The 24,888-nt window shown below is 34.6% G+C and overlaps 2 protein-coding genes and 1 long non-coding RNA gene across 10 annotated transcripts in view; 1 reads left to right on the top strand and 2 right to left on the bottom strand.

Moving 5' to 3' along the window:
- LOC117214247 (plasma membrane calcium-transporting ATPase 3) overlaps window positions 1-20,436 on the top strand; it is an 89,351-nt gene extending 68,915 nt beyond the window's left edge. For 3 of the 7 annotated variants that reach the window (XM_033460179.1, XM_033460178.1, XM_033460175.1), the window contains one exon: window positions 11,030-11,108. In XM_033460179.1, coding sequence (XP_033316070.1) covers window positions 11,030-11,039 — 10 coding nt within the window. In that variant the 3' untranslated portion in view covers window positions 11,040-11,108. Of the gene's footprint in view, window positions 1-5,996; window positions 6,066-11,029 lie in introns of those variants that run through there. The other 4 variants (XM_033460173.1, XM_033460174.1, XM_033460172.1 and 1 more) reach the window with 3 other exon arrangements.
- LOC117214249 lies at window positions 6,197-9,159 on the bottom strand. Of its 2 annotated transcripts, none has more exons than XR_004488825.1 (4): window positions 8,189-9,159; window positions 7,182-7,369; window positions 6,489-6,731; window positions 6,197-6,416 (listed from the first exon to the last, which is right to left on the bottom strand). It is a non-coding gene; the product is annotated as an uncharacterized LOC117214249 (long non-coding RNA). The 2 variants fall into 2 exon arrangements; XR_004488826.1 differs by having other exon boundaries at window positions 7,224-7,369.
- An 894-nt stretch (window positions 20,437-21,330) lies between the features above and the next one.
- Window positions 21,331-24,476, bottom strand: LOC117214248 (CXXC-type zinc finger protein 1-like). The gene is made up of 6 exons (XM_033460182.1): window positions 24,323-24,476; window positions 24,002-24,123; window positions 23,833-23,923; window positions 23,548-23,768; window positions 22,897-23,473; window positions 21,331-22,436 (listed from the first exon to the last, which is right to left on the bottom strand). The coding sequence occupies exons 1-6, from the start codon at window positions 24,350-24,352 to the stop codon at window positions 21,924-21,926; spliced, it is 1,554 nt and encodes a 517-aa protein (XP_033316073.1). The 5' UTR covers window positions 24,353-24,476; the 3' UTR covers window positions 21,331-21,923.
- Window positions 24,477-24,888: the final 412 nt, after the last annotated feature.

The raw sequence follows: 24,888 nt of genomic DNA, 5'->3' as shown, positions 1-24,888 counted from the left end.
TCTCCGTGAGTCACCCAAACAGGTTTTCAAATACGTGGGACAATGTCAGAGCACGGTAAATCAAGAAAACAGAGCTAGCAGTCATGAGACAATCGATTTATAGGCCGCCATAGTCCGCCAATAGAATCACGAAGAGCACGATTCGTTTCTTTTCTCAACTCAAAAGCACAAAGGACCTACCGAGGAGCAATCAATGGAACGACAATGGCAAAAGGAAGTACTTAATCGTGAGATCGGATCTCGTCGCTGTCCTCTTCTCCCTCCTAGCTTCTTCTCTTATTCAGAAGCATGATAAAATCTTGATTCGTCTATTTTGGAACATGGATAGCTGGACAATTGAAAAGATTCAAAGTTGTAAGTTTTTAATTCATGACAAGAAAGTATTTAAATATATATTTTGTATTGCTTATTTATAAATTCTAATTTATTTTGACTTTTATGTTACAAAACATTGGAAAATTATTATGCTATAAGACGGAAGAAAGTCAAAAGTTATAAGGAAGTTCTGAAAGGAGGGATCAAGGTTTCATTCAGGAATTGTATCATAAGCTATCAGCAACATGATCGGCAGGGATCAGAATTTCTTTTGCGCTCGGATAGCGAACGAGAAACGAGGCAAACTTACTTTTTAATCCGATTCAGATCGACGGATAGAGTCATATAGTCAGTTTATCTATTCCATTTTGTAATCTCTTAAAACGTTTCGCGCACCAGGTGTGTGTCAATGTGAAACACATCGACTTAAAAGCCGATATCCACTGCCAGGATTGCGAGAGAAACGAAAAATGAAGCAGAAAAGCCAAGGGAAAAAAAGAAAGGCTATGATATTAATATTTCGTGAAAGAGCTGTAAGCGAAAGCGAGAAAGGAGAAAACAGCTACTCAGCGTTAGGTCTTCTCTCCTGGTTGCGATGATGAGTCATAACATCACCGATCAAAAATAACCACGTTACTGGTGGATAGTTTAGAAAAATCCTTCTCGTGAAACTACCCAGTTTAAATTCCAGTTGCGTTGGTGAAATACCAGATTATTCTGTACATAGTATTCTATTGCAACTAAGCTTTGCTGGACTACTGGTTCTATAAAACGTGTTTCTGGTACTATTTTAACTACCCATGCATAGAGTGGGACGTTGGAAGAAGTTAAAGACTTGAAAAACTCGAATCTGAAAGCTTGAATTTTAATGCGACGCAGTGTGCTATCAATTCATTGATGACTATACAAAAATTTACACGAACTGCGATACATTAAAATGTTAAATAAAATCTCTTTTATAAGAAATATACATATATATATATTGTACGGTTATATCGAACGTTTTATTCTAACCGCTGTACATAAATCTGCCTCTTTTATGCTGGTTTTATTTTCACATGATCATCTGTCTCATTGATACATAGAACAGAAAGATCTACTTTGTTCATGGGGCATATTCGAGTTCTTCTAGAAAAAAAGGTTCAACTTCCAAATGTTCCAATTGTGGAGTTCAAGTTGTCTTGTTCTTATCTCTTATCCATTTCTATGTTAGGGTTCTCTGTCGTGATTCACCTGTTTGATTCGGGCTAGAAATCACTGCACATTAAATATACATACACAGATTAAAGAAAATCTGTGACACGTTGTGAAAAAAGGAAGGAACAGGCGAACTTTGGTGTATTTGCAAATCACCATTGTCAAGGGATTATCTGTCTAATGCAGACTACAAACGTTTTTATGCAAATAACAATGAGAGAAAATATGTTGCAATCGGGAGAAGACGTTCAGTTTTACATATTGACGCATTAAAATTAGTTTATTATACGGGAATGATGAAAATGATTGACTACCAATTATAACGATACACGTAGAGAATATAATATATATATATATTAATTTTTAATTAATTATTATTAGCGACTATTATTATTATTATTGTTATTATATAAAATAAAGTTTAAGACACGTTATCCGAATGTTATATTTGATTGAAACCGGTCAGCAGAGGGTGCATGAACATTCTTAGGTATATCTTTAATATATTGGATTTTCTCTTCTTTCTTTCATGTCGTCAAAAATTATTTGTATTACGGTCGTTTTCACTGTGATATTAAACCTCTGCATTCACATTCTTTATACGAAATGTGTGATTATTTTTAATGCGACAAATTTGTTCTATATCTGATTAAATATGACATAAAAGATGTTGGAGTGCATGTACATACATACTGCGTCATAAAGTTTCATTCTATTTGATAGCGCATAAATACTCAGTGTTATATAAGTTCTCTTTAAATTATTTCTTACCATGAAGAGAATTTTCTTTGTGATCCAGTATTCAATATAGAAAATAAGTGGAGAGACAAATGAAGCTGTAAGATTTCTTTAAGTTCTTGTATACGAGTGATACTTGGGAGTTTCATTCCAAGAAAAATTCAAAAAAGAAAGGATTATGACAATGATAGACTATTAAGTAAAATATAATGAAATAATAGTTATTATTAAGGAAATGACAAGTTCAAATAGTTAGCGTAATTGTAAATATTGTGAAATTAATTTAACTAAACTATTGCAGAGGATTAATTATTCGATTTTATAGTTCATTAATCCCTCTACTGAACGGAGAAAATAAGAGCGCGCGTCATAGAAGTCCGTTTCTCGATTCGCGTCCTTATAAATGGAAAAAACAAATCTGCACAATGACTTGGTGAATAAAAGTAAATAGTGATTCTTAAAGGCAACCGATGCTGGTCCATGTGCATTTTTCTATGAAAATCTTTCTCCCATGTGGATTATTTTCTATCCAATTATTATATATATATCTATAACTACTTACTCTTCAAGCGATGCCATAATATTTCTATTTTTTTACTCACTATAGCCAAACTTCTATATGTCTTTTCATATTATTCTCAGCGTAATAGAAAGTATTAGGAGTCTTATCAGAATCAGAAAGAACACTGCGAAAGAGACTTCAAGGAAAGTATTGTTGACTGCAATAGAGAAACTTTTTTATTTTGTTCACTTCTTATTGGTATTGTAACTTACACTGTATCTGCTTGCACTTTGTAAAACTCTACAATTCAACATGAGTCCACTTTGTCTATATTGAGCCTTGTTTTTGATCTGAATCTTTCAGACCAAAGAAATATGAAAGTCTGCATTCTGATTAACTTCTTAGGCACTGCATTTCCTTAACTATCTCATTATGTGAGAGATCAAGGATGAATGTAGAGAAATTAAGAGAATTTGAAATGAAGATGAGTGCCTGAAAAGGTTGCGTTTTATTAAGTATAAGATGAGAAAATTACTTAAGATTGTCCACTGTATGCTCACACTGAAAAAAGCATTTCTGTGGTTTCTATGCATTGCTTGCGTTAAACCGTATTCTGCTGCACGAACACGCGATGTTCCTTCACGGTCGAGGAAATGAAAAGTGCAAAGTACTCAACTGCTTCTAATGTCCATCTTCTCCTCAGAGATTTTTCTCAACGATAGAAAAAAAATAAGTTGCGAGCTTGTCAATACAGGCTCATTTAATGAAAATAAATTTCTGCTTTCTCCGTCTGACATAATAAGAACATATATTTTTCCCAATTGTCAATCTCTCTATTCGCATTGAAAAAATAATGGTTGTATCACCAATGCCATGTGAAACTTCGAAACAAATACATTTCCGGAAAGGTACACAAGAGCACTGTTTCCGGCTGTGAACCAAGGCACATCAGCTTTCACTTTATTCTGTTTTTCCTCACGCTCACCTAACATTTCTGTTCGTATGTTTCGTAAGTCACCACTCTCGCTCGTAAATCGATTGATTTTACGGGGATTCCAGAGCCTGATTTTATTTTCAAAGACCATACTAATGCTTTTGCACTTTGTAATACAATAAAAAGAAGAAAAAATCAGTCGATGGAATCCTGCACAGCAGATCAGTTATTAAACGTATCGCTAAGATACGTCTAATTAATTCTATCCTAGAGTTCTCAAATGTTGGTTCTTCAAGGTCATTTTCGAGTAGTCACCCCCCACCTTTATGGCGTAACACGTAACTGAGCCGCTTGCGGTGTAAAATTCCCCAGGAAGGAGAGAAATATCTTTGTTTCAGAGTGTGAGCACTAAATTAAAGTAACGGTGTCAAAACTTTATTCGCAAGTTGAAAAAGTTTGAAAAATTATATCTCATAAAAATTATATATTATAATGATAGAGGAATTTGTTATACATAGACATATCTGAGGCATCCCCAGGTTTAACAGCCAAACCTTGTCAGTACTCTCTATGGATATAATCAAACAAAGGATGTTATATAAATATAAATCATTTGAAGGTATATTAGAAGTCCTGCTACTGGTGGACAGCACTGTAATTGAGGTTACTCTTCGATGGCCTTAAGACACTAATGTACATGAACTCTAATATAGAATATTTGGCTGAACGTTTTGGGACATACCGAATTTGTGATCCTTTTTCACAACATATGATAAGCTTTTAGCGAGTAGAATTAAAAATTCTCAGTTCTAAGAAGCGGATATCATTGTTTTGAGAGATATATATCCTGATTGATATTGTTTGTAGACACAAATGGAGGTAACCGTAGCTAGCTAGTAACTGGGTAAAGTAATTCTAGACTACGGTTAGTGGAATACACGCAAACTTAACAGATATACAATCTCAGTTTTTCTCGAAAACGGAACTCTATATGAATAACTCGTAATAATGTAACTAATATTTTTAAATTCTACTCACCAAAAAGTATCATACATTATTAAAAAAGTGACAGATTTGATGCACTCCAAAACGAAGTTAAAGTTAATATTTCACTGCGGTCCATCTGACTACTACTTACTACTAGCTGGTACTGTGCCAGTCATTGATTATTCTACTGTAGACTACTTTGTTACTGAACGGTGTTCTATATACTCAACTAAACACGCGGTACTCTATTGGGATGCATACAACTAGATGAGCAGTACTCTACTATATTGAGATTGAGTCTCTACGGAACTTTCTAAACTCTAATCTCGGATTTATTCTACTCACTCATTGTCCTAGACTTTCACCATTTCGTGACGCTATACAGAAGATACTCTATTATTACTTCATGTAATAAAGATCATTGTTATATATGTGTGTCTTTGTAACTCACTGGGTAGGTCTCGAGAAGTTCGAAGTGCAGAGATAAGTGGAATCTATGAAACTCGTCTCTCACTGGGTTAATTAATTAATTTGACACTGTAATAGGATTCACTCGCCGTAGGATTTTCACCTGTTAAGTTAATATCAACAAACAATGGAACAAGGGAAATACATACATTGCTAGGCATTTCTTACAACAGTTTTCGTTTAGAAATGATAAATGGAAAACATATCGTACGAGGGTGTATATCTTCAAGGATGTTATATCTTACGTTGCATGTATGAGCTATTCTCGGTTTCCACTTATGAATCTCTGTTATCTTTTTTATTTCCTTTTACCATATACTTCGTGCGATCGAGTGCCGCGAGTTTTACACATCCAATGATACTCACGCGAATAACATATACATAATGATTATACATAACCAGCAGGTTACCACTTTTAAGTGTACTTCTTTCTCAATAGTTATTGATGATCAGGCACTTTTTAGCTTCACTATCTCTAAATATCTGTTTCTGCTGTAAATACTCCTTACAAAACACCAAACAAAGTAGTTTCTAAAATAGTAAATTGGTATCCTGGAGGCCAGTTCAATCGTTTCTCGTATAATCTGCTAAACAAAATTTCCATGAGGGATGGTAATTATAAATATAGCTTTGGATTTATTCCTAGGGAAATTTCAAAGAGATAATTTCATCAGTTAAAAGGTGCCTACAGGCAGAGAGCGTGGTGTTATTCAATACCGGGACAAAGGTTCAGGAATGTTAAAAAAGAATTACTTTTTTTAGTACACCAATATTTCGAGAAATGGTGTACTGTTAAGTGCATTGACTGCTCGTTGTATCCAGTTATAACCATGATATTATCCTTTACTCTTGAAGGTAATAGGTGGCGAGTTGCAGGAACGTTTGATACCAGTACCCTACAGCAAGAGTTCGACAGACCAAGCTGTAAGCGCTCCTCTCTGCTCTATCTTTCACACTTTCGCTAGATCTTTATCTTATTTCTATCTGTCTGTCTGTCTGTCTGTCTGTCTGTCTGTCTGTAACTGTCTACTGTAACTGTTTTTACTCTATGTTCGCACACATATACATATAACATATACATACAGGCATACTTTTACACAGACATACATACATACAGAATTTCTATCTCTGTCTAATACTATCTCTTTCTCTCTGTTTCTTTCACACGCTTTTCGTTTTACACGCATTCTTTCTACCCCTTTTGTCTTCTATTTTTATTTTATAAGTTGGTATTGCTAATCTTTCCTAGCCTTTTCATTTTCCTTCTGACTCAATCTAAAATAAACAAAATTTTATTAATTATAAGATTTCTTTTACTATCTTTAAAAGAAATGTGATAAAAGTTACCAGAAATCTTAAGCAATGGAAAGGTTAGGGATTTTTTTTACTAGTGGTACATATCGACAGGTCCCTATTTCCCCTTTTTCTCGCTGATTTATGCGTCTGCGACATCCTCTAGTCACGTATGAATCTCCCCTAATGCACACACACAGCCATAGAACACTTCTATGATAGCGCGCGTGCGCACGAGCTATTGTTTGGCCGCTTCTGTTTCTCAAACTATTTCTCTTTCTTTGTGGATCTCGACACCTGGTGACATTTGATTACAAGTTAATTTCTTTTATTTTAAATATTAGATGTTTGAAAGTAGTCTTAATAGACTATGTTCTAGAACTGCTTCAGTTAGATTTGTAAGCAATTAGGGATGCACAGTATCCGTTTTACTAACGTAGTACTGTGTTTCTTTATCTTGGATTACGAAAAAACGTAGCACTTTGTTTCCATTAGTAACAACTATAAAGTTATTGGTACTATATTTGTTCATTATAGTAAATATATATAGCAATAGCTTTATTTTAAATTAACTAATGACAACTTTGTTAATCACTACGCACGTTAAATACTATTTACATGAAAAAATAATTGTTACTAAAACTATTATCACTAAGATACTATTATAATTTTGGGGATTTCACAAAATATCACTATATTTTGTGAAAAGAGTTCCATCAGAGATCATCACTGGTGTCGAGAACTTACTATTGTTTATCGATAGATCGATAACAAAGAATTCCTCTTAACCTTTTCAGTGGCACGCTGCATTTTTGCGCTCTGTTACTTCGTATCTCACGATTTTACCCTGTTTTTTCCAAGTCTTCGAAAATTATAGAAATTGCGATAAATCAATCGGTCTTTCTCGTTTCGATAAAAGACAATATTTAATAAACCTAAGATAAAAATACAATTCATTAATATACCAGAAATAGCTAGAACTATGAACATTATTAAATTTGAAATACTACTAAATATTCTCTGGAAACAAGATCTAGTAAGATCTAAAATAATATTTTAGAATTTGCTTTTAGTAACAAACAAATTTATTAAAAATTACTAAAATAATTATGAAAATGAGATAATCGAATATAATCGAAAATTTTTCATCGAAATGAAATTCTTTGTTGCGACATTTATTGATAATGGACATAGCTCGATCGAGATCTTTCTTTTATTGCTTAACAGGGATATTTCCCCTAATTTCACAGGACATTTGTCCATCCTTTTGAATAGATCTGAATTAAACATCTGCTATTTAATCAGTACCATTTGCTGCCCTGATAACCTCAAGGGCTCATCTTCTTTGTACTTCACAAACATTTTGCTGACCTTTCGGCTAACTATGCTTACATGCAAGCAAATAGTACCATACCTTTGATTGCATTTATGATACGACGTGGTTCGCGTAACTTCATCATCTCTTTTGTCGATTCTACTATTTTGTTTACAGAAAATGGTCACTATGATAAAGTTGACTGAACCAATGTACTTCGATCGAATATTAACTTCAAGTGTCGCTTACAATATGGCCGCAGAAGTTGGCCAATAGAAACTTTCAAACGAAAGTCAATGTACTACTACATACCACATTCACAATTTTTCATGATCCATACTTTTATTCACACGATCCACGTCGTGTTCGCAGGCACGTTATTAATGTTCCATGCATTACGACTATACCACGTGTTTTATAGTACATTTAATATAATTACATTTTTCCTAAGTGAACGTATTTCCGGTCGTTGTGTATAGAACACAGATCCACAAATACTTTCAAATTACAGTCCCTGGCAAAGCGGTGTGCGATTTGTATGTACTCCTTTGCAATACTGGATATCTTTATTCATGCAAGTTGGCTGTCCTGTGAAGGATCCTTAAAAGTGACACTCTTTTTCTGAAAGTTTAACGCTATGATTAGCTTACAAGACAGTTTCTACAGTCGAATTATACAAAGAATTATTTTTTTCTCTGGATACTCGATATCGATCGATCGTCAAATTAGAGAAGCGAAGATTCACCTTTGTAGAGTATCAGATAGAATTTTTGTTAGCTCATAAATAATTCTCCAAGTCAGGGTCAATTAATATTTTCTTTTTTTTTTTTTTTTTTTGTTGAATAACATAATGTAATCGAGCGATATATGATTGATTTTAGTACCTCTCTGATGATCTTCAAAGACGTGTTACGGTTTCTTTTTGAACTGATTGAAAGATCCTTCTTTACTTCTCTTTGCCACCATTCACCTTCTCTCTCTGTTTTGTAATAAGTTTGTACACTCTGGCTGATCTTAGCGGCACGATTGATGCGACTTCCCTCCATTTCGTCATTACTTATCAGCTGTCGATAAGTTTGCGTACTTTACCAACATACCAATTCCTTCAAGCTTTTGCAACAATCAAAAAGAGACAAGAATTAATCTTCTTCTTATCTCACTGCTATTTTTGTACCAACTTCAAAAAGGGTAAATTTAACCTTACTAGCGTGTCTCTCTCTATATATAATTATGAGCGGGCGTCTACGTAATTCAGTAATGAGAGTAAAGAGGGCAGACGCTTCGTTCGTGAAGCGGGGAATCACCAGACCATGTGTACTGACCTGTGAGCTGCTTAGAACTGAAAAATCGAAAAAAAAAGAAAAATGACAAACTGAAAAACACAAATTCAATGGGATGATCGTTGTCTCCCTGTGGAGGGGAGAATCGTTGATCAGCAGAGCGCATTGCGTGGTATAGCATGCATGTTTAAAGTACCAGAGAAACACATTATCTAAACCGGATATTCGACCAGGTTAAAGAGTCTGACTGTCTGCCTGGTTAGGGGACCTCTCTCCACGGCGCATCGTGTAAGTATTCCCTCAATGTTTTCTGTCAAACAACAATAAAAAAAGCAATCAGAAATGATTTAAGAAAAAAGAGAATCTAGAAAAATGAATTATAATATACACAGTGAATCATTAACGCGACACATTTTCCTGCCACCTCCATGAAAATGCAAGAAAGGAAGGAAGAAAAAAAAGAAAGAGAGATTTATTCTATGTGTATATATATATATATATATATATATATATATATATATATTTGATATTACTGTTATATATATATATAGAATATATTGTGATATATTTATATCGAGAAAAATAATAAAATAAACAAGTTACCTCTCGCGGGTGTTTTCAGATGGGGGTTGTTCTTTTTCCATCCGGGGGTAAATTTTTTGGCTGATTTGGATATAGCAATGTTCATCGGTTACGTGATACTACGCCAATGCATGCTAAGTTCTTGCAGTATGCAATCTGTCACGCTGTATTACAGCTCACCAAACGATGCAAGTGTATATGCGTGGAATTCCAATTTTCTTTCTTTTTTTTCTATCGCTATATTGATATTAAAAGCGTCCTACCAGCCTCAAGACGCGTATACTTTTGGACAGTGTGTTTTTTGCCAAAAACGTAGTATCTGTGTTGGCTTTGTTTAGAATAGCTTTATAAAGGACTCAACGATTTTTGTTTTTTGCCACTTTTTTCAAACAGAGGGATCTCTGATATAGACATAGTTGAGATTACGCTTAACGTAAGCTGGAGGTGAAGACGCTTTTCAGCCTCGCATATCCGCTTCCTGCATCGATGATCGCGCGTTGTCTGAAGCGGTAGTCGATCTTGTTACCAAAATGGAATATGGAAACGAGATACAGTGGAGGACTCCACGATCGACAGGTGCATGTGGTGTTGCGTGACATTGCAAGTATAATTTGAGGTGCTGACGTCTATGGGTCGTGGAATTAATTATTCTGTTGGAAGAAACAGGGAAGATAAGGAGAAAGAAAAAGTTAGATTAAGAAAATTTTGTGAGCAGATTAATCTGTTACTAAGAAAGTATTTTTAATCTATGATTTCTGGATACCATCGACGTCGCTCTTCAAATTCTGTTGTCTAATTATTGCCTTGCCGTGCAGGGTATCAACGCCCCGCTAGTTCTTCTAGTAATTCGTGTGGCCGCTGCTTTCTGTCTCTTTATACATACACATAATTATATTTATATATATCTACATAACTGTTCCCTAATCTGTTTCTGCGGAGGTTGATCATCATATCCGTCAAATAACGATTTAACTAAAAAATACCTAGACACTACTTGTTCCCGTGACTTGTTAAAAAAATCCTGCTTTCCAGCGTTGGTCACTTACTGTTGCTTTTGAGCCACATGCATTTTTCCCCTCGACATTCGATGTCTCAAAATCCAAGGAAGAAGTGATATCGTTGATCTTCTGAAAAAAAAGAATATAAACTTAAATCTAGGGGAAATTAGTGTTATTAGGGATCATTTGATTTTGTAAGTACTCTTACTAGTTTTCTTCTCAGATTCAAACGAAATAAAGGAAATTTGTTAGGATTGAAAGCACAAAGGAGAAACGAAAAGAATGTCGATGGGTATAATGGGATAGAGGATCAACCTCGACTACCTAAGTGGATTTATCTAACGGTGTATTTCTCCCAAAGCTCGTGGCATAGCCAGGGATACGAAGGCTCTGTATTGACAGAAAGGTTTCCGGTTACAGATCCGCGTAGTGAACGCATTTCGGCAGGGCCTAGACGCGCGCTACACGAGCGAGCACAGCACCACTACATTGGCGGAGGTACTGAGAAAACAGTCGTCCTTAAGTAAGCGGCTCTCGCAGACGAGCAGCATCGAATACGCCGACAACAACCCAGACGAGCTGACCATACCCGAGATAGACGTGGAAAGGCTGTCGAGTCACAGTCACACCGAAACCGCCGTTTAGAACAGGAGAAGTATGGCGTGGATCTCAGCAGCCATCACGACGACGACAGTCTTCATCAAGCTGTGTGTTATGTTCGATCCTCTCTGACGATGTGTAAAACACGACGAAAAATTGATCATCCTCATCCTTGTTTTTCTCGTGGCCAGCGCGTTTGGAAAAAAAAGAAACAAACAAAAATGAAAAAAACAGGACGAAAATCGTGTGCATTGATCTTCCTGGACAACAAAGGAAGAAAGGGGATCGTATTCCTAACCTAGTCAAACGAAGTCGAATGAAACAATAAAAAAAAATCGTGTTCGCGAGTTAGGTCCTCGTCATTTTCTCTCTCTGTTCGTGCTTTGTTATCGGCGGTCGATTATAGTAGAACGGACGATTTTATCGTATGTCGGTCATGCCGTGTTCAGTCTGGGAGAAGAGAAGGAAAAAAGCTATGAAATGGAAGATATAAAAACACGATGACGATGACCTTCTGCCCACGATACGTTGCCGCGGACATCTCAGTTGATCCGTGCGAAACACCAATTATAAAATACCAAAGTAACGCACCACTGCCTTTCCTCTGTTTAGTTGTTACTTACGTTTCCTTCATTTTTCCTTATTTCCCTCGCTCTCTGCGCATCTATCACTTTCTCTCACCGAATATTCGGTCTTTTTTTCAGTTTCATCCGTTTCATTCTTTGTTACGTCGTTTTCGTCCCATCGCCCCCCCTCTCCTACGATATTACGTGGTACTTTTTCCTTTTTTTTCATTCTTTTCTCCTATAATAAAATTGCACCGCATGAAATTGTAGCAGAGGTGGAGAGAACAGGGGAAGAAATACGAAAACGAACAAAGTTAGCTCGAAAGAAACTGTTTCCATCGACGCGACATGGGACTCGCTTAAGATCGCGTCTGCTGGGAAAACGGATTTTCCTTTCTTTTTGTTTGGAGTCTCGTGTCGCTGTTGGTCAATTTCCTACTCTTGACTTTTCTTCGCTCCCTTCGTCGTACGTCATTCTGTTTTTCATTGGCTTCTTTTTGCTCCTATCTATCGTTTCCCTTCCTAATCTCTCTTTCTATTTCTGCCTCGCACAATACGTATTCACTGTACTATTGTTCTTCTTGTTTTCTTCTTTCTCTGTTCTTTGTTATATTCGCTGCTATCTTTGTCTCTCTTCCTCGCGTGACTTAAACATGATCTAGTCACTAGTTTGTATTGCTAAATACTTCCGTGAATATACTCAGCACTGGGGGTGCCTTACCGAAAAACAAAGTTTAAGAAAAAAAATGGAAAAATATAAAAAGAACTGCGCATTGTCTTTTAGCCTTACTTCGTGTGTAAAACGAGATTTCATGATGGATAAGAAAGAAGAAAAGCGAAAAAAAATCGCAAAAGGGAAATGAGGTGAAGGAATGAAAAAAAAAGATAATTTGTCGCACCGATTCTTCTTTGTTACGTCCGCGTAATTGAAAGAAATGGGAGATTAACAGTAAGAATATTATAACGAAAGTAAAAAATGGGGAAACCAAAAAAGGTTGAACAAATGGGAAACGAATGCCACGACATTGCCATTATTACGCTTAAATCGATACAAAGATCCTGATAGTAAAGACGTTAATCACGCCACGGTACGAAAACCTGCATGTACTTTTAGTAATAAATATATAGCTACGATCCACCCAAAAGAGAAAGAATTATTAAACACGTTTTTTCAACGAGACACCTTTTTTTGTGTTCTCTGCTCGCCGAAGCATGCGTATATATTTATATATGCATATATATATATATATGAACAACATAAAAGAACGTGTCTGGCCATGCAGTTTTGAAATTCGCCGCGAATCTAACACGCATATGTATTCACTTACTTTTTTTTTTAAACATTTACATATTTTCCTCTTTCCTAATTTTACTTCACGTGGCTATACTGTAATTATTCTCAGGACCTATCGATTTCAATCGAGAACGAAGTGTGCGTGTATCGACCATCGGTCGAAATTCTGATCGATATATATATATATATATCTTGAATGACACCTCCATTGTCCGATGCTGTTCGATTGTGCCCGCGATCTTCGACAGCACGGATCGATAATCGTGTACGTCGCTAGAGGGACAAACTTCTTTTCGTTAATGCAAAAATCAGTATTCTTGCGCCATTGGATTACAATTAATATCGATAATCGATATTCACTCCAAACCGAGTACAATACATTATGCGTTTTTAGTTAACTGAGAAAGAAAGATAAGAAAAGAACTACATTACGGGAACCGCTGCCAAATAAGAAGAAAAATGGGGAAAAAATAATAAGAAAAACGTAATGTGTGTTTACCAAGTCTCCATGAAGTCAGTAGCCGATATATATATGCTTATAATATATATGTATATATGGACATTATATACATGTATATTTAATATATATATATATATTCGTTTGAAATATGTACATGTAGCTTTCTAAAAAGTTCGTTCGATGTGTGTGTGTGTGCTGATGTTAAAAAAAAAGAGCGCGGGCGGAGGGGTATGGCGGGGGAAACGTGAAAACAAAGATGGACGATGGGTATTCCCCTTGTATACGGGGTACGACGGTGGTTTGCTTTTTGCGCGCGCTCGAGTCACGGAAGCTCGTTAATTCGTCGTGTTGCGTTCACGCGGACAAATTTTTTCGTAGGTCCGTTTGGAAAATGAAAAAAATAAATCATAGGACTTAGTTTCGAAAGAGAGAAAAAAGTGAAAAAAAAGATGAAAAGGCTTTACAAGGCCTATTTACATGCACCGTATTCTAGTCTTAAGCACTCTATGCCTTACACTGCCAGTTATAAAGACGCGCTATTCTTATGGATATCTGTAAACGGTACACACACATATACGTATATATATATATACAACGATGCTATCGTCGCCGACGTCGTCGTCGTCGTCGTCCTCGCCGTCATCGTGTACTATGTTTGTCTCATGATTAGTCACCTACATCGTCATTCTCCCCCTCACAATTGTTTCTAATCTTTTTCTGTAAAAAAGAAAGAAAACCAATATTGATATCTACCATGAATTTTTTTATTACTATTATTATTATCGTTAAAATTATTATTATTATTATTATCGTTAAGTTTCCATCTTTATCTCTGTTTACTTGGTTTTTACAATCCGTTTCTATCACTCTGACTGTTACCTCTATGTGCTGTCTAATTTTATTCGCTCCTCTATGTCTCCAGCCCTAGTTTTCTTATCCTTGCCACTGATACTCATGCACGCCTATGTGTATTGTCTCTACTTTCTCTGTCTTTTGATTTTTTTAGTCAAAACTTAGAAATGTAAAGAACGAAAATGGAAACAGAATAACATATTTCATGGAAACTTATCCTTAAGAAAAGAAAGGGAAAAAAGGGAAAGGAATGATCGCTACTAATTTCACGCAGACTTTGATAGACACGATCGCGTCTTACGAATGGTGAAAATATTGCCCGCAATTAATTCCGTAAATTTGGAAAATCCGCAACAGCGGGAGATTAAAACAAGATAAAGCCGAACGACGAAAAAATGTTAGTGTCGATTGTTATAATTACGGTTGTCGTTAAAAGTGGGCATTGAACATCCTCTTTAAAAAAAGATACGAAAAAATCGAGAATCAATGAGAAACGGAAAAAAATACACACACACACATACAGGTTATCGATATCTTGCTGTTATCGAAGTTTCTGCATGCTCGGATCACCGTTCTCGTTATTGCCGTTTTCTCACCCTATTGTCATCCTCGTTGTATACCTTTTTACGTTCTTCTTGCCCGCCGTCGAGATCGCACGATCATCCGAGTGGAACTCGAAGAGAACAAAAAATACCGAGATAAAAACGATGAACAAAAATGCAAAAAAAATAGAAGATGAACGAAACTCGACTCGTCACTCTTGTCCCGTCCCTAAACTGCATTAAGCATCTTTATACGCTCCGATTGTTCTTACTCTGTACTCTATATTTAAACGCATTTCGCGACTATTTAAGATTGTGTAGAGTATAAAAAAACTAATGTCGTACACGGAAAGCAAAAAAAAAGGAGGAACAAATCGTGTAGTTTCGATATCCAATACAGAATGAGAGTAAATAGTATTGTTATAAAATGAAACGAGCAAAAATGCTGTCCTCTCTCGATACAGACCGATGTTATCGGACGAGTCGCGTGTTTATGAGAAGAGTAAGGAAGGGGGGGGGGAGAACGAACGATTCCACGGGGAGATAAAAGTACGAGAAGAGAAAAATATGGTCAGCTGACTGTGGTCAGCTCGATATTCCGGCATAGAAGCTGCTCGTGTGTAAGGTTTTATTCGAGGCCATTCTTGAGACAAAATATATAGTTGAGTTCTCGTAGCATCGAAGTTGATGAAAGAGAAACTGTCCTTGTATATACCTCGCGACGATCGTCACCGGTGCGAATCCTTGTAAAATCGGCCACTCTGCTCCGGGGACGTCTCTATACCTTTTGTGTTTCCTTTCGACGTTGCTACGAGCAAGAAGAAAAGAAGATGGAATAAAAGACAGAAGAGGATGAATAAAAGAAGAAGAGGATAGAATATAAAGTGTGAACTTAATCGACACGATGAAAGTGAGAAAAATCATGTTCGTGCAGCGGTATGATATTGCATCGATCCGTAAACGTCGTTTCCCATCTCGTGCTTCGAACTGATTATCGATCCTGTAACGAGATCGAGCTGTCTTCACCTAACGATGTAAATATACTATATATATATACTATATATATACTATATATATACATACAATAGTATTCTCGCGCCTTTAATCGGTCATCGATCTCTAGGGGCATTTATCATGCTCAAAATTTTTCGTTAAAATGTATAGGTTATGTTTGGCGTATAAAATAATTCTCAATCATTTACTTACTTTTTATAGTATTTTTTCCTTTTTTCAATCTTTTTACATATTTATGTCATTTGTTTTTGTTGTAAATATATATTATTATTGGTTAGATCACGATCATGATAATGGTCCTATAGATTGATCAAGCAATCCGATGATTTTGTTCGTTTTTGTTTAAAGGAACTCGGTGGAGACGAGTAGCCAGAAAACACTTGTATATCCTTGTAAAGTAAACCTAATCACTAGACAGCGGATTTTTATGCAAATTCATATGTTCAAGAGATACAATTAAATGAGTAGGACCTAGACAGAAATTTCTTTTACTTATTAAATGTTATAAAGGCTATTATACCTTGGATATTAGATATACTTCTTTATACTATACATTCTATACATTCTATGCATTTTTGTATCTTTAAATTTCTTATAATTGCATAAAAATCCGCGGTTTATTTATCACTGTATCAGAGAGTTAGAGGAACAGCGAGAGGGGGGGGGGCGACTTCCGGTGGCCCGTGACGCAAACTTTCTCGTAGATTTGACTAAACCGGAGATCGTCGTCCCCATCGCCGATCAAATTGTTTCCGTCGGTATTTCCAGATTGCAAGGTTAATCCTTTTGCGGCATTTAAATATTCTTACACAGAATTTATTGTTAACCGTTGTCTTCTGTCCTTGTTGAATCAATAATAATAATAATAATATTAGTGATAATAACGACGACGACGATGATGATGATAATGATAACGATAATTGAGTCTCAATATCGACTTCACAATAGATATTGATTGATATTGGTTTGCGAAAGAATTAATCTTGTTGGAGAAAGAGATTTGTGGCCCATGCGTAAACGAAAATTTCGAATTACGAATTCACGTGGTAATATTGCTAATATTGTACCATTTGTAATATCATTTCACGATATACCGAAAGAAGAAGGAGAAAAGAAGGAAATGTGCTGAGTATTTTCAAATAGTTGGGAGAATTTCTGTCGATCGATGGTTGCATAGCCACAAAAATTCTGTTTTCGAATCTGGTATCTCCGGTCTATCGTATAGAATCGAAACGTGCCACTGCCTGCGGTATCGAGACGCCGGATGTTGACACTTTCGTAATGGCATTTAACGTACACTGTAATTTCTCTTGATTTTACGCTCCGCCATTGTTCGATAATAATCGCGTTATGCATCTCCAGACACCGTGCATCGAGATTTTCTTTCCTCTACTGATTATCTATTTCCTTTCCTTTTAACCTAAAAAACATACCTAACGTAACTTAATTATTAGGACTTTTCCAATATGATACAGTTAAAGTTGAATAAGTGTTCGAGAAAAAGAAACACGAACTTGCATTTATCTAATAGACGGATGTATTTTCCATTGCAACAATTTTCAACCTCTTTTATCTAATCCTTAACAAACTAATACTAAGGCATGAATTAATTAGTAAAATTCTGCGGAACACCAAAAGATGTATTATATTTGGTTCAAGACAGGATATTCACACTGGGCGACTATTGTTTTGGCTGTCAGTATATTTTTATTTGATAATCTAAAGGAGAAGAGGTCAGTGCCCCTGACTAAATAATTAGATATTGCATGTTTTCAAAATTCTCGCGGTACATTGGTTGAAAAATGCTGATCTATTGGTCGAGACCAAACTTCAAAAAAGACAGTAAAAAAGAAAGAGAAAGAAATTCGAGAGAGGGAGGGATAATGACGAAATACGGAGTATATCGTGCCGCACACTTATCCAGCTTTCACTGTACATGAATTTTTTGTAGAAAGAATTAAAAAGAGGTTGGTAAAACTCGACTCATGCTGTCGGAGACGTTGATTTCACGTCTAATGACGTAAAAAAAAGGAAAAATAAAAAAAGTTGAATAGCGTTAATCGCGTCCTTGTACTATAAGCAATAAACAAAAAGAGAGAGAGTGAACGATGCGAGACGATTTGAAAGATCGATACCAGTGATACGTACGAGTGCTGCAATATCTTACTGCTGGATCGATCGTTATCGCGCTCGAAGCAGCGGCGAATTTTCTTCTTCGTGTTAAGAGGGAAAGAAGGATCCCATAGAACCGTGACGAACTTTCTTGAGGGAAAAAAGAGAAAAAAGTTGAAAAAAAGAGCTACTTTAGACGCGTCGAAACTTGTATTTAAAAAAAAACTATGCGGATCTATCGAATAATTATATTTTACACATCTAGCGACGTTTATTCCCGCCCCGTTGTTTAGAAAAGAAAATCTTGTCGTCTCATTTCAGTAATTAAAGTACAAGATTATTTACGAGATATATACAAAAAAGAAAGGATAACCTCTGTAAACTGTTCAATTTCGCCGACACTGTCGCGCCTTCGTCATTATCTTTGCAGCCATTAGGCAAACAATCATTGTTCTCTGCATCCATCTCCCGCCGTTTTCGCGTCCGATTATCGATCGCGAACAAATCGATTGTCGATCGATCGGACCTAGCTGTACTCTTTTTGAAACGTCGACTATCCTTCGAATCGCTTTCCATGATTATCCTTTTGAAAAATAAACAAGTAATTAACTAAAGAAATACAGAAAACAAAATCGATTCTTTTATAGGTTATGATCGTTTTCCAAATTTGGTACAGATTCGAACGAAGAACAAAATCGAAGTTGTCGAAATCTCAAATGCAGAAGTCGAAATTCTATATGTCATAAATGACGATAATTATTAATTTTTAATTTATTATGTTGTGTAATAAGTTCTTTCGCTAAAAATCGTTACTTTTTCATTTTTAATTACGTAAGATTCATTTTTAGCTACTAGATTTTAATTAAATTTTGCTCTATTATCTTCTGAAGATAAGTTAGGTTAATTATACATATATATGTATAGATTTATTAAGTAAATTTTGGTCCATTATCCTTTGGAAATAGATTATCTAACTTAAAATTTGTTTTGCTTTGTTAAAAAATTCTAATATGTATATTTTTACATACTTTAAATTATTTAATGAAAGAGATTCGAAATTTAATACCAAACGACAAACGAATTTGTTACATAAACCATACACGCGGCAAATTTGGTCGCTTAATTTTTTATTTTTAATTTAATTTAGCTCTTAACTGTTATCCTTGGGTAATATAGGTGACTACAAGTTTACGGTACTCAATATTAAAATATAAATTTATTGGAGAAAAAGTATCATTAATTATTTTTATCGCCTCAGACATAAATGTTTAAACAAATTAAAATACTTGACAAATAAGAATGTACTCTACTGCAACGATACCAGTTGAGGGTTAAACATATATATTTAAATATATGTATTTAAACATTTTCGAAAAAAATTACAGATTCGCATAATTTCGTCAGAAAAATGTTTGAAAAGAATGCGGCTTCCGTCGTGAGGACCGAGAAACGGCTGGAATTTCGAGTCCATGATCGATCGTTATTAGCAGGCTGCGGATTTTTATGCATTTATGAGAAATTTAAGGTTGGAAAAATGCACACAATGTATATAGCATGCAAGAATATGTAATATATTCAAAGTGAAAGCATCAAAATTATGATTAGATTGCGAATTTTTATGCATTTATAGCAAATTTAAAGGTGTAGAAATGCACAGAGTACATATTATATGTAAAAATCTATAAAATATCCAAAATAGAGTATTTATTGTATTTAGTAGATGAAATAAATTTTCACTTAGGTTACATTTCTCCAGTTGCATATGTTCAGAAAATTTTATGTATAGAAATCCGCAGTCTAGTAATGATATTTAGAAAACGGAACAAGTCTCTATTTTAAGTTCCATTTCTTTATTCATATTTAGAAAGATATGAATTTGCATAAACATCCGCAATCTAGTTATTAATGGATCCAGAGCGACACGAGAAAACTCACCATTGCGGTTGGGACCAAGTCTCGACGATCGTCAAGAGTAATTAGAAAGACAAAAGAGAAAAAAAAGAGTATTAAAAAGTATACAAAAAAAGTAATAATAATAATAATAATAATAATACCATTGAGCTAGCGGAAGAGACGATTTCTTTCGGCAGCTTAGTTGTGTCTCGTCGTTTATAAATTATACGTAAAAAGAAAATCCTAGCTACGTCGTGCGCGCGCTCAGAGCTGAAAGATTATAAAGTAAAACAGAAAAGAACAAAAATACGTACGTATACATTGATTATATTTCCATCGTTTTCTCAATTTACTGGATTTCCAGGCTATCGATCGCCGTTTCGCCGATCACGAAAGCCGGTGGCGGATAATGACAGTGTGTCAGAAAATGCACATTCAGTTTGCGAGTAAGTTCATGAAAAAAAGTGCGTGCATGTCTTTGCGTGTAAAGAAAAGGAAAAAGAACAAAAAAAAAGGATAAGAAAGGAAACAAGAGAAAAAAGATAAAGTTAACTCATAGATCATTTAAAAGAATACTAAATGCGTATACATATAGTGAGGAGACATTGGACACTGTTATAATACTAATTTACTGATAAATGACATAAGAAAATAAAAAAATGAAGAAGAAAGTGGTGAATGAAATTATAAAAAGAACTAAATTTTTTGGTAAATAAGCCTTCATTCCCAAGTACGAATCCTAGGAGTTACGCAGATTGTTTTTTGCAACTATATTGAGAGCAACACTTGGCAAAACACTAAATATATTAAGCTAGTTATTTATAGCGAGTTTCATCCAAAGCGTTTTTGGAGGATATTCGAAGTTTATTCCATTGTCAATGGGTTATTGCCGATACAGATGCCCAGAGAAAACGAGAGAGAGTGTGTTTTAATTCTCACAGTTTGCCTCAAAAACATACCAAGCAGCATAAAAAGATACGAAGGAAAGATGTGACATGTATAAATATATATACATATATATATATATAAATATATATATATGTGTGTTCAGAATATGTATGCGTTACTGATATTCAGAATATATATACATATATATCTATATGTATATACATGCAGTAATAAAAATTGAAGAGTTGTATTGTGCCAGAATATGTAATATCCTGTGTTATGATTGGAAACTTGTTGTAATTCAGAAGTATTTTGAGAGAGTATCCTTTCTAGCGACGAGTCGGAACTTAACTGGTTAAAATTAAGCAAGTAATATATTTATTGAAGTTAAAGTGTGGTAAATTTTAGAAACGTTGGAATTATGTTTCATATAACGAGTTATTGATTTGTTTCACATGTGCAATCATATAATGTGAAATGATATATTGTGAACACTAAAATAGATAATGAAAAATTATATTATAAATTTGAATTTACAAAAGTTTAATTGAACGTTATAAATAAAGAGAAATACACAATTATACAAAGTCGATCCAGAGGCAATTTTTCTATTTTTTTTTGCAGCTTCTTTTTTTGTAACTATACGCCCTTTGTTTCTCTAACTTGTAAATCGTTAATTTTATTATTAAGCGAGTCAACTATAATATTATTATTGCAAAAGTTTCATTGAACCGAGCATCTCCATCTTTTATATTTCTAACAATAATTTCTAATAATCTTTTCCTTTTCATTATGAATAATTTCATTCCCAATTAAATCTCAATAATCGAGTAATCATATTTCTTCAACTCATCCAAGAAGATTTTTTCATAATTCTTAACAATAACTATTTTACAAATTTATCATTTATTCTAGATCATTCCGAACCACGAATCTTATTTGCTAAACGTTATACGTTCCTATTTTTCGCTATTAATAATATTACTCTGTACAATATATTATTATAAATACGATATTGAACACATCATGGAGATATGTTATAAAATTCAACATACCATCAGCTACAAGACACCATTTATAGCAAGAACAATCATTATTCTGCGGTGTGCTCCTTTTGGAGCAAGCCGTACCTTCGCTGCAGTTCCTCTTCCATAGCTTCTAGCTGTTCTCTGTTTTGTTCTTGCGTCATTTGTTCCATTAATTCATGATTATATGTAGAATGAAGCATTAAAGCCAAGACACCAGCCCGAGTAGCCATATTCGCTCTAATTTGCCTCTCCTGTTCGACAAGTTCGTCTATTTTCAACCACTGTCTCACCCTCTCCATGTCAATTTCTGCTCGTCTCAACTTTTCCCAGACGTAATGCTTCACGCAGCTCTTCTTTGGCGCTCGACAAAATTCACCAGTCGTGTCAAACACGTTTGTAACCAACGGACAACCACACACTTCGGTTTCACTGATCTTTGGATCTTTGCAGTGTTCGGGGCAAAGAACCCTTAACCTTTTGCAATAAGTTCGATTCACAGGATTGTAAAAGTCACAGAACATTACTTGTCCTTCAATACGAGTTTTGAAGATTGAACCGAAGGATGCTTGAGATTCGTACTGAAAAATAAATACATATAATTTAATAAAAAGATCAAAGGGTAGATTGTATGGAGCTGAAAAAAAGTTGTAGACATCTTAGAATGATTGAAATATGTATTTCAAACCACATTCTAAAAGTTATATAGATTTTAGGATGTGTCGGCTATATATTAGAGATAAACATGGAACTTGATTGATGCAGTTATATTCCTTGTTTCAGTTTCAATTTAACAGAATACTTGATCCATTATGGTAAGAAGTAAAGAATTAAATTAAAAAGTAAAGTAAAGAATTAGAAAAACATTCTTCTATCACAATGTTGAAAATATAATAAAACTATCAATCTTTTGATACCACCAAGTATCAGTATACTTATACATGGTAATGTACATACAAATAAAACAATGTAGCAATGCTGGATCATAAGCAAGATTTCTTTTTAGCTCTGTAGTACGCACTATGTATTCTTTGAGTATACCTTATTGAAACACTTTTCCATATGCTTGATAGCAGTCCTCGAATGAATCTCATGGCCGCAAGTAATGCAATACATGCTCATTTCTGTGTCGTCATTGTCATCCACTTCTGTCTGAGGATCAATCATCGCGTGCTTGGCGCGTTCGATAATTCTGTCCAACTCTGCGTGCCTCTTATCCAGCTCCTGAAGTATTCTTCGAACGTCTTGCTGCTGTTTCCTAACTGTTTCTAATTGTCTTCTATTATTCTGCTCTGCTATACATGGCGTCAATGACCATTCTTGAATCCGTTGAGGTAGCACTTGGTAAATCCTGTTAGTTGCTAATTTCAAGCCACACTCGTCTGAGCAATATTTACTACCTGGTCGAGATTGTTTCGTACAAGCGGGTCCATAACAGTGTCGTGGTACTTCCAAATGTTCATTCCTTTCATTACTAGAGTCTCTTTTCCGTTTCTTAATAAATTTTGAGCTTTTGTTGAAGCTCTTTGATGGTTTCAATGGATCACCTAACACTCTGCAAGTTCTCTGTATACATCTGAGCTTCAATCTAACTGATGGCCCAAATTTTTTTAAATGTCTAAAAATTAAATGATTATTAGTGAGGATAGAACTAATTAAGAGTTTTTTTGTTTATATTCATGTTATGATTACCTGCATGCATCGCATTTTCCACAATTTTCTGTTCTCACACAACCTGTACATTCTCCACAACGTTTAGACGATTTCTTTATTGCTGTAGGATCCCAAGGTGCATCATACTCGTATCGATGTGCTCTTTCTTTCTCTTTATGCTTCTTGTATTTACGATCTTCTTGATCTGTTCTTCGAGGTTTGTAACGTGTTATTAGAGTCGGATCCTCTTCTCTGCAACGCTAAAAATATATTCGATTAGTACAACCTAATACAAATGGCTCACTAAAAATAAGTAATTCCTACAATACAAAAGAACTGTTTTATATGCTTGGCATCTTTCTCTGTTATATTTATGCAGTCACCATGATACCATTCTTCACATGCATCGCATCCTCTGAAATTAATATAAATTTCATTCAGCATTGATTTGCATTAGGTGATAAACAATGAATAATTTATGTTTACACTTTACATCATAAAACGCGAGCTATCAGAACTTCTGCAAATACAATATGCTTGTCCATCCTGTTTCAATAAAGTAGCAATTTTGCTTTTTCTCTCTGGCAACATAAACTGTTTTGCTATTTCTTCTTTCTGTAAAATAGAATCTTTATTTAGCAATAATGGAATTTTGTAAAAATTAGTTTAAAAAGATAGTAAATGGAGCATGTTTATTCAAAATCTTAAACTTAATAGATTTAAATTTGTTTTTCTTAATACTAAACTTAAATACTCCGAAAAATGGGTATCTTAAAATTATCATAAATATATATATTGTCCTACGAGTACGTACCGATAAATTCTGTTGCCTTTTATCACTCATGGTTGTAGATTATTATTGAGCACGATATTTACAGAATTTATTATTTAGAATGTCTTTATAATCTCTAAAATGCAGAAAATTTCATTTTTAACGGAACACAAAAGAACACTACCACCATGACAGAATAACTACTGCAGTGGTGTTCAACTTTCTCTGGTACGTAACTTACAAATTCGTTAAAGATCAATTACAGCATTAGCATTATCATCTTTTTGATGAAAACATATCTTTAAAATAGAAGAACGCGCAATCATATTCATAAATATCTTTCTATAATATTATTTACCTGTTTTTCCATATAATAAAATAATGTATTCTATCGAGTATAAAATGTATAATATATAAATAGACTGTGGATTTGTATGCCAATCCGTATTTTTATAACAAGTAACAAATAAAAAGGTAAAACTTTGGTAAGATCTATCAAACAACTTGTATATCAGAACGAATATTATATTTTCAATATTTTATGTATTTTTTCTTTTTCTGTAAATGTATCTTCAAATTTTCTATAAATGCATAAAAATCTGCAGTTA

The sequence above is a fragment of the Bombus bifarius genome, unplaced genomic scaffold (genome assembly GCF_011952205.1).
Source record: "Bombus bifarius isolate JDL3187 unplaced genomic scaffold, Bbif_JDL3187 scf7180000009200, whole genome shotgun sequence".
In the NCBI taxonomy this organism is placed as follows: domain Eukaryota; kingdom Metazoa; phylum Arthropoda; class Insecta; order Hymenoptera; family Apidae; genus Bombus; species Bombus bifarius.
The sequence above is the reverse complement of the archived record's forward strand: the minus strand, read 5'-3'. Positions and strand labels throughout refer to the sequence as shown.

Excerpts from the sequence above, each read along its gene's own strand:
- LOC117214248 (XM_033460182.1), bottom strand. The coding sequence starts at position 24,352 with ATGAGTGATAAAAGGCAACAGAATTTATCG. Across the intron at positions 23,474-23,547 it reads GGAAAATGCGATGCATGCAG|ACATTTAAAAAAATTTGGGC; the intron begins GTAATCATAACA and ends TTTAATTTTTAG. Across the intron at positions 22,437-22,896 it reads TGGAAAAGTGTTTCAATAAG|TACGAATCTCAAGCATCCTT; the intron begins GTATACTCAAAG and ends TTTATTTTTCAG.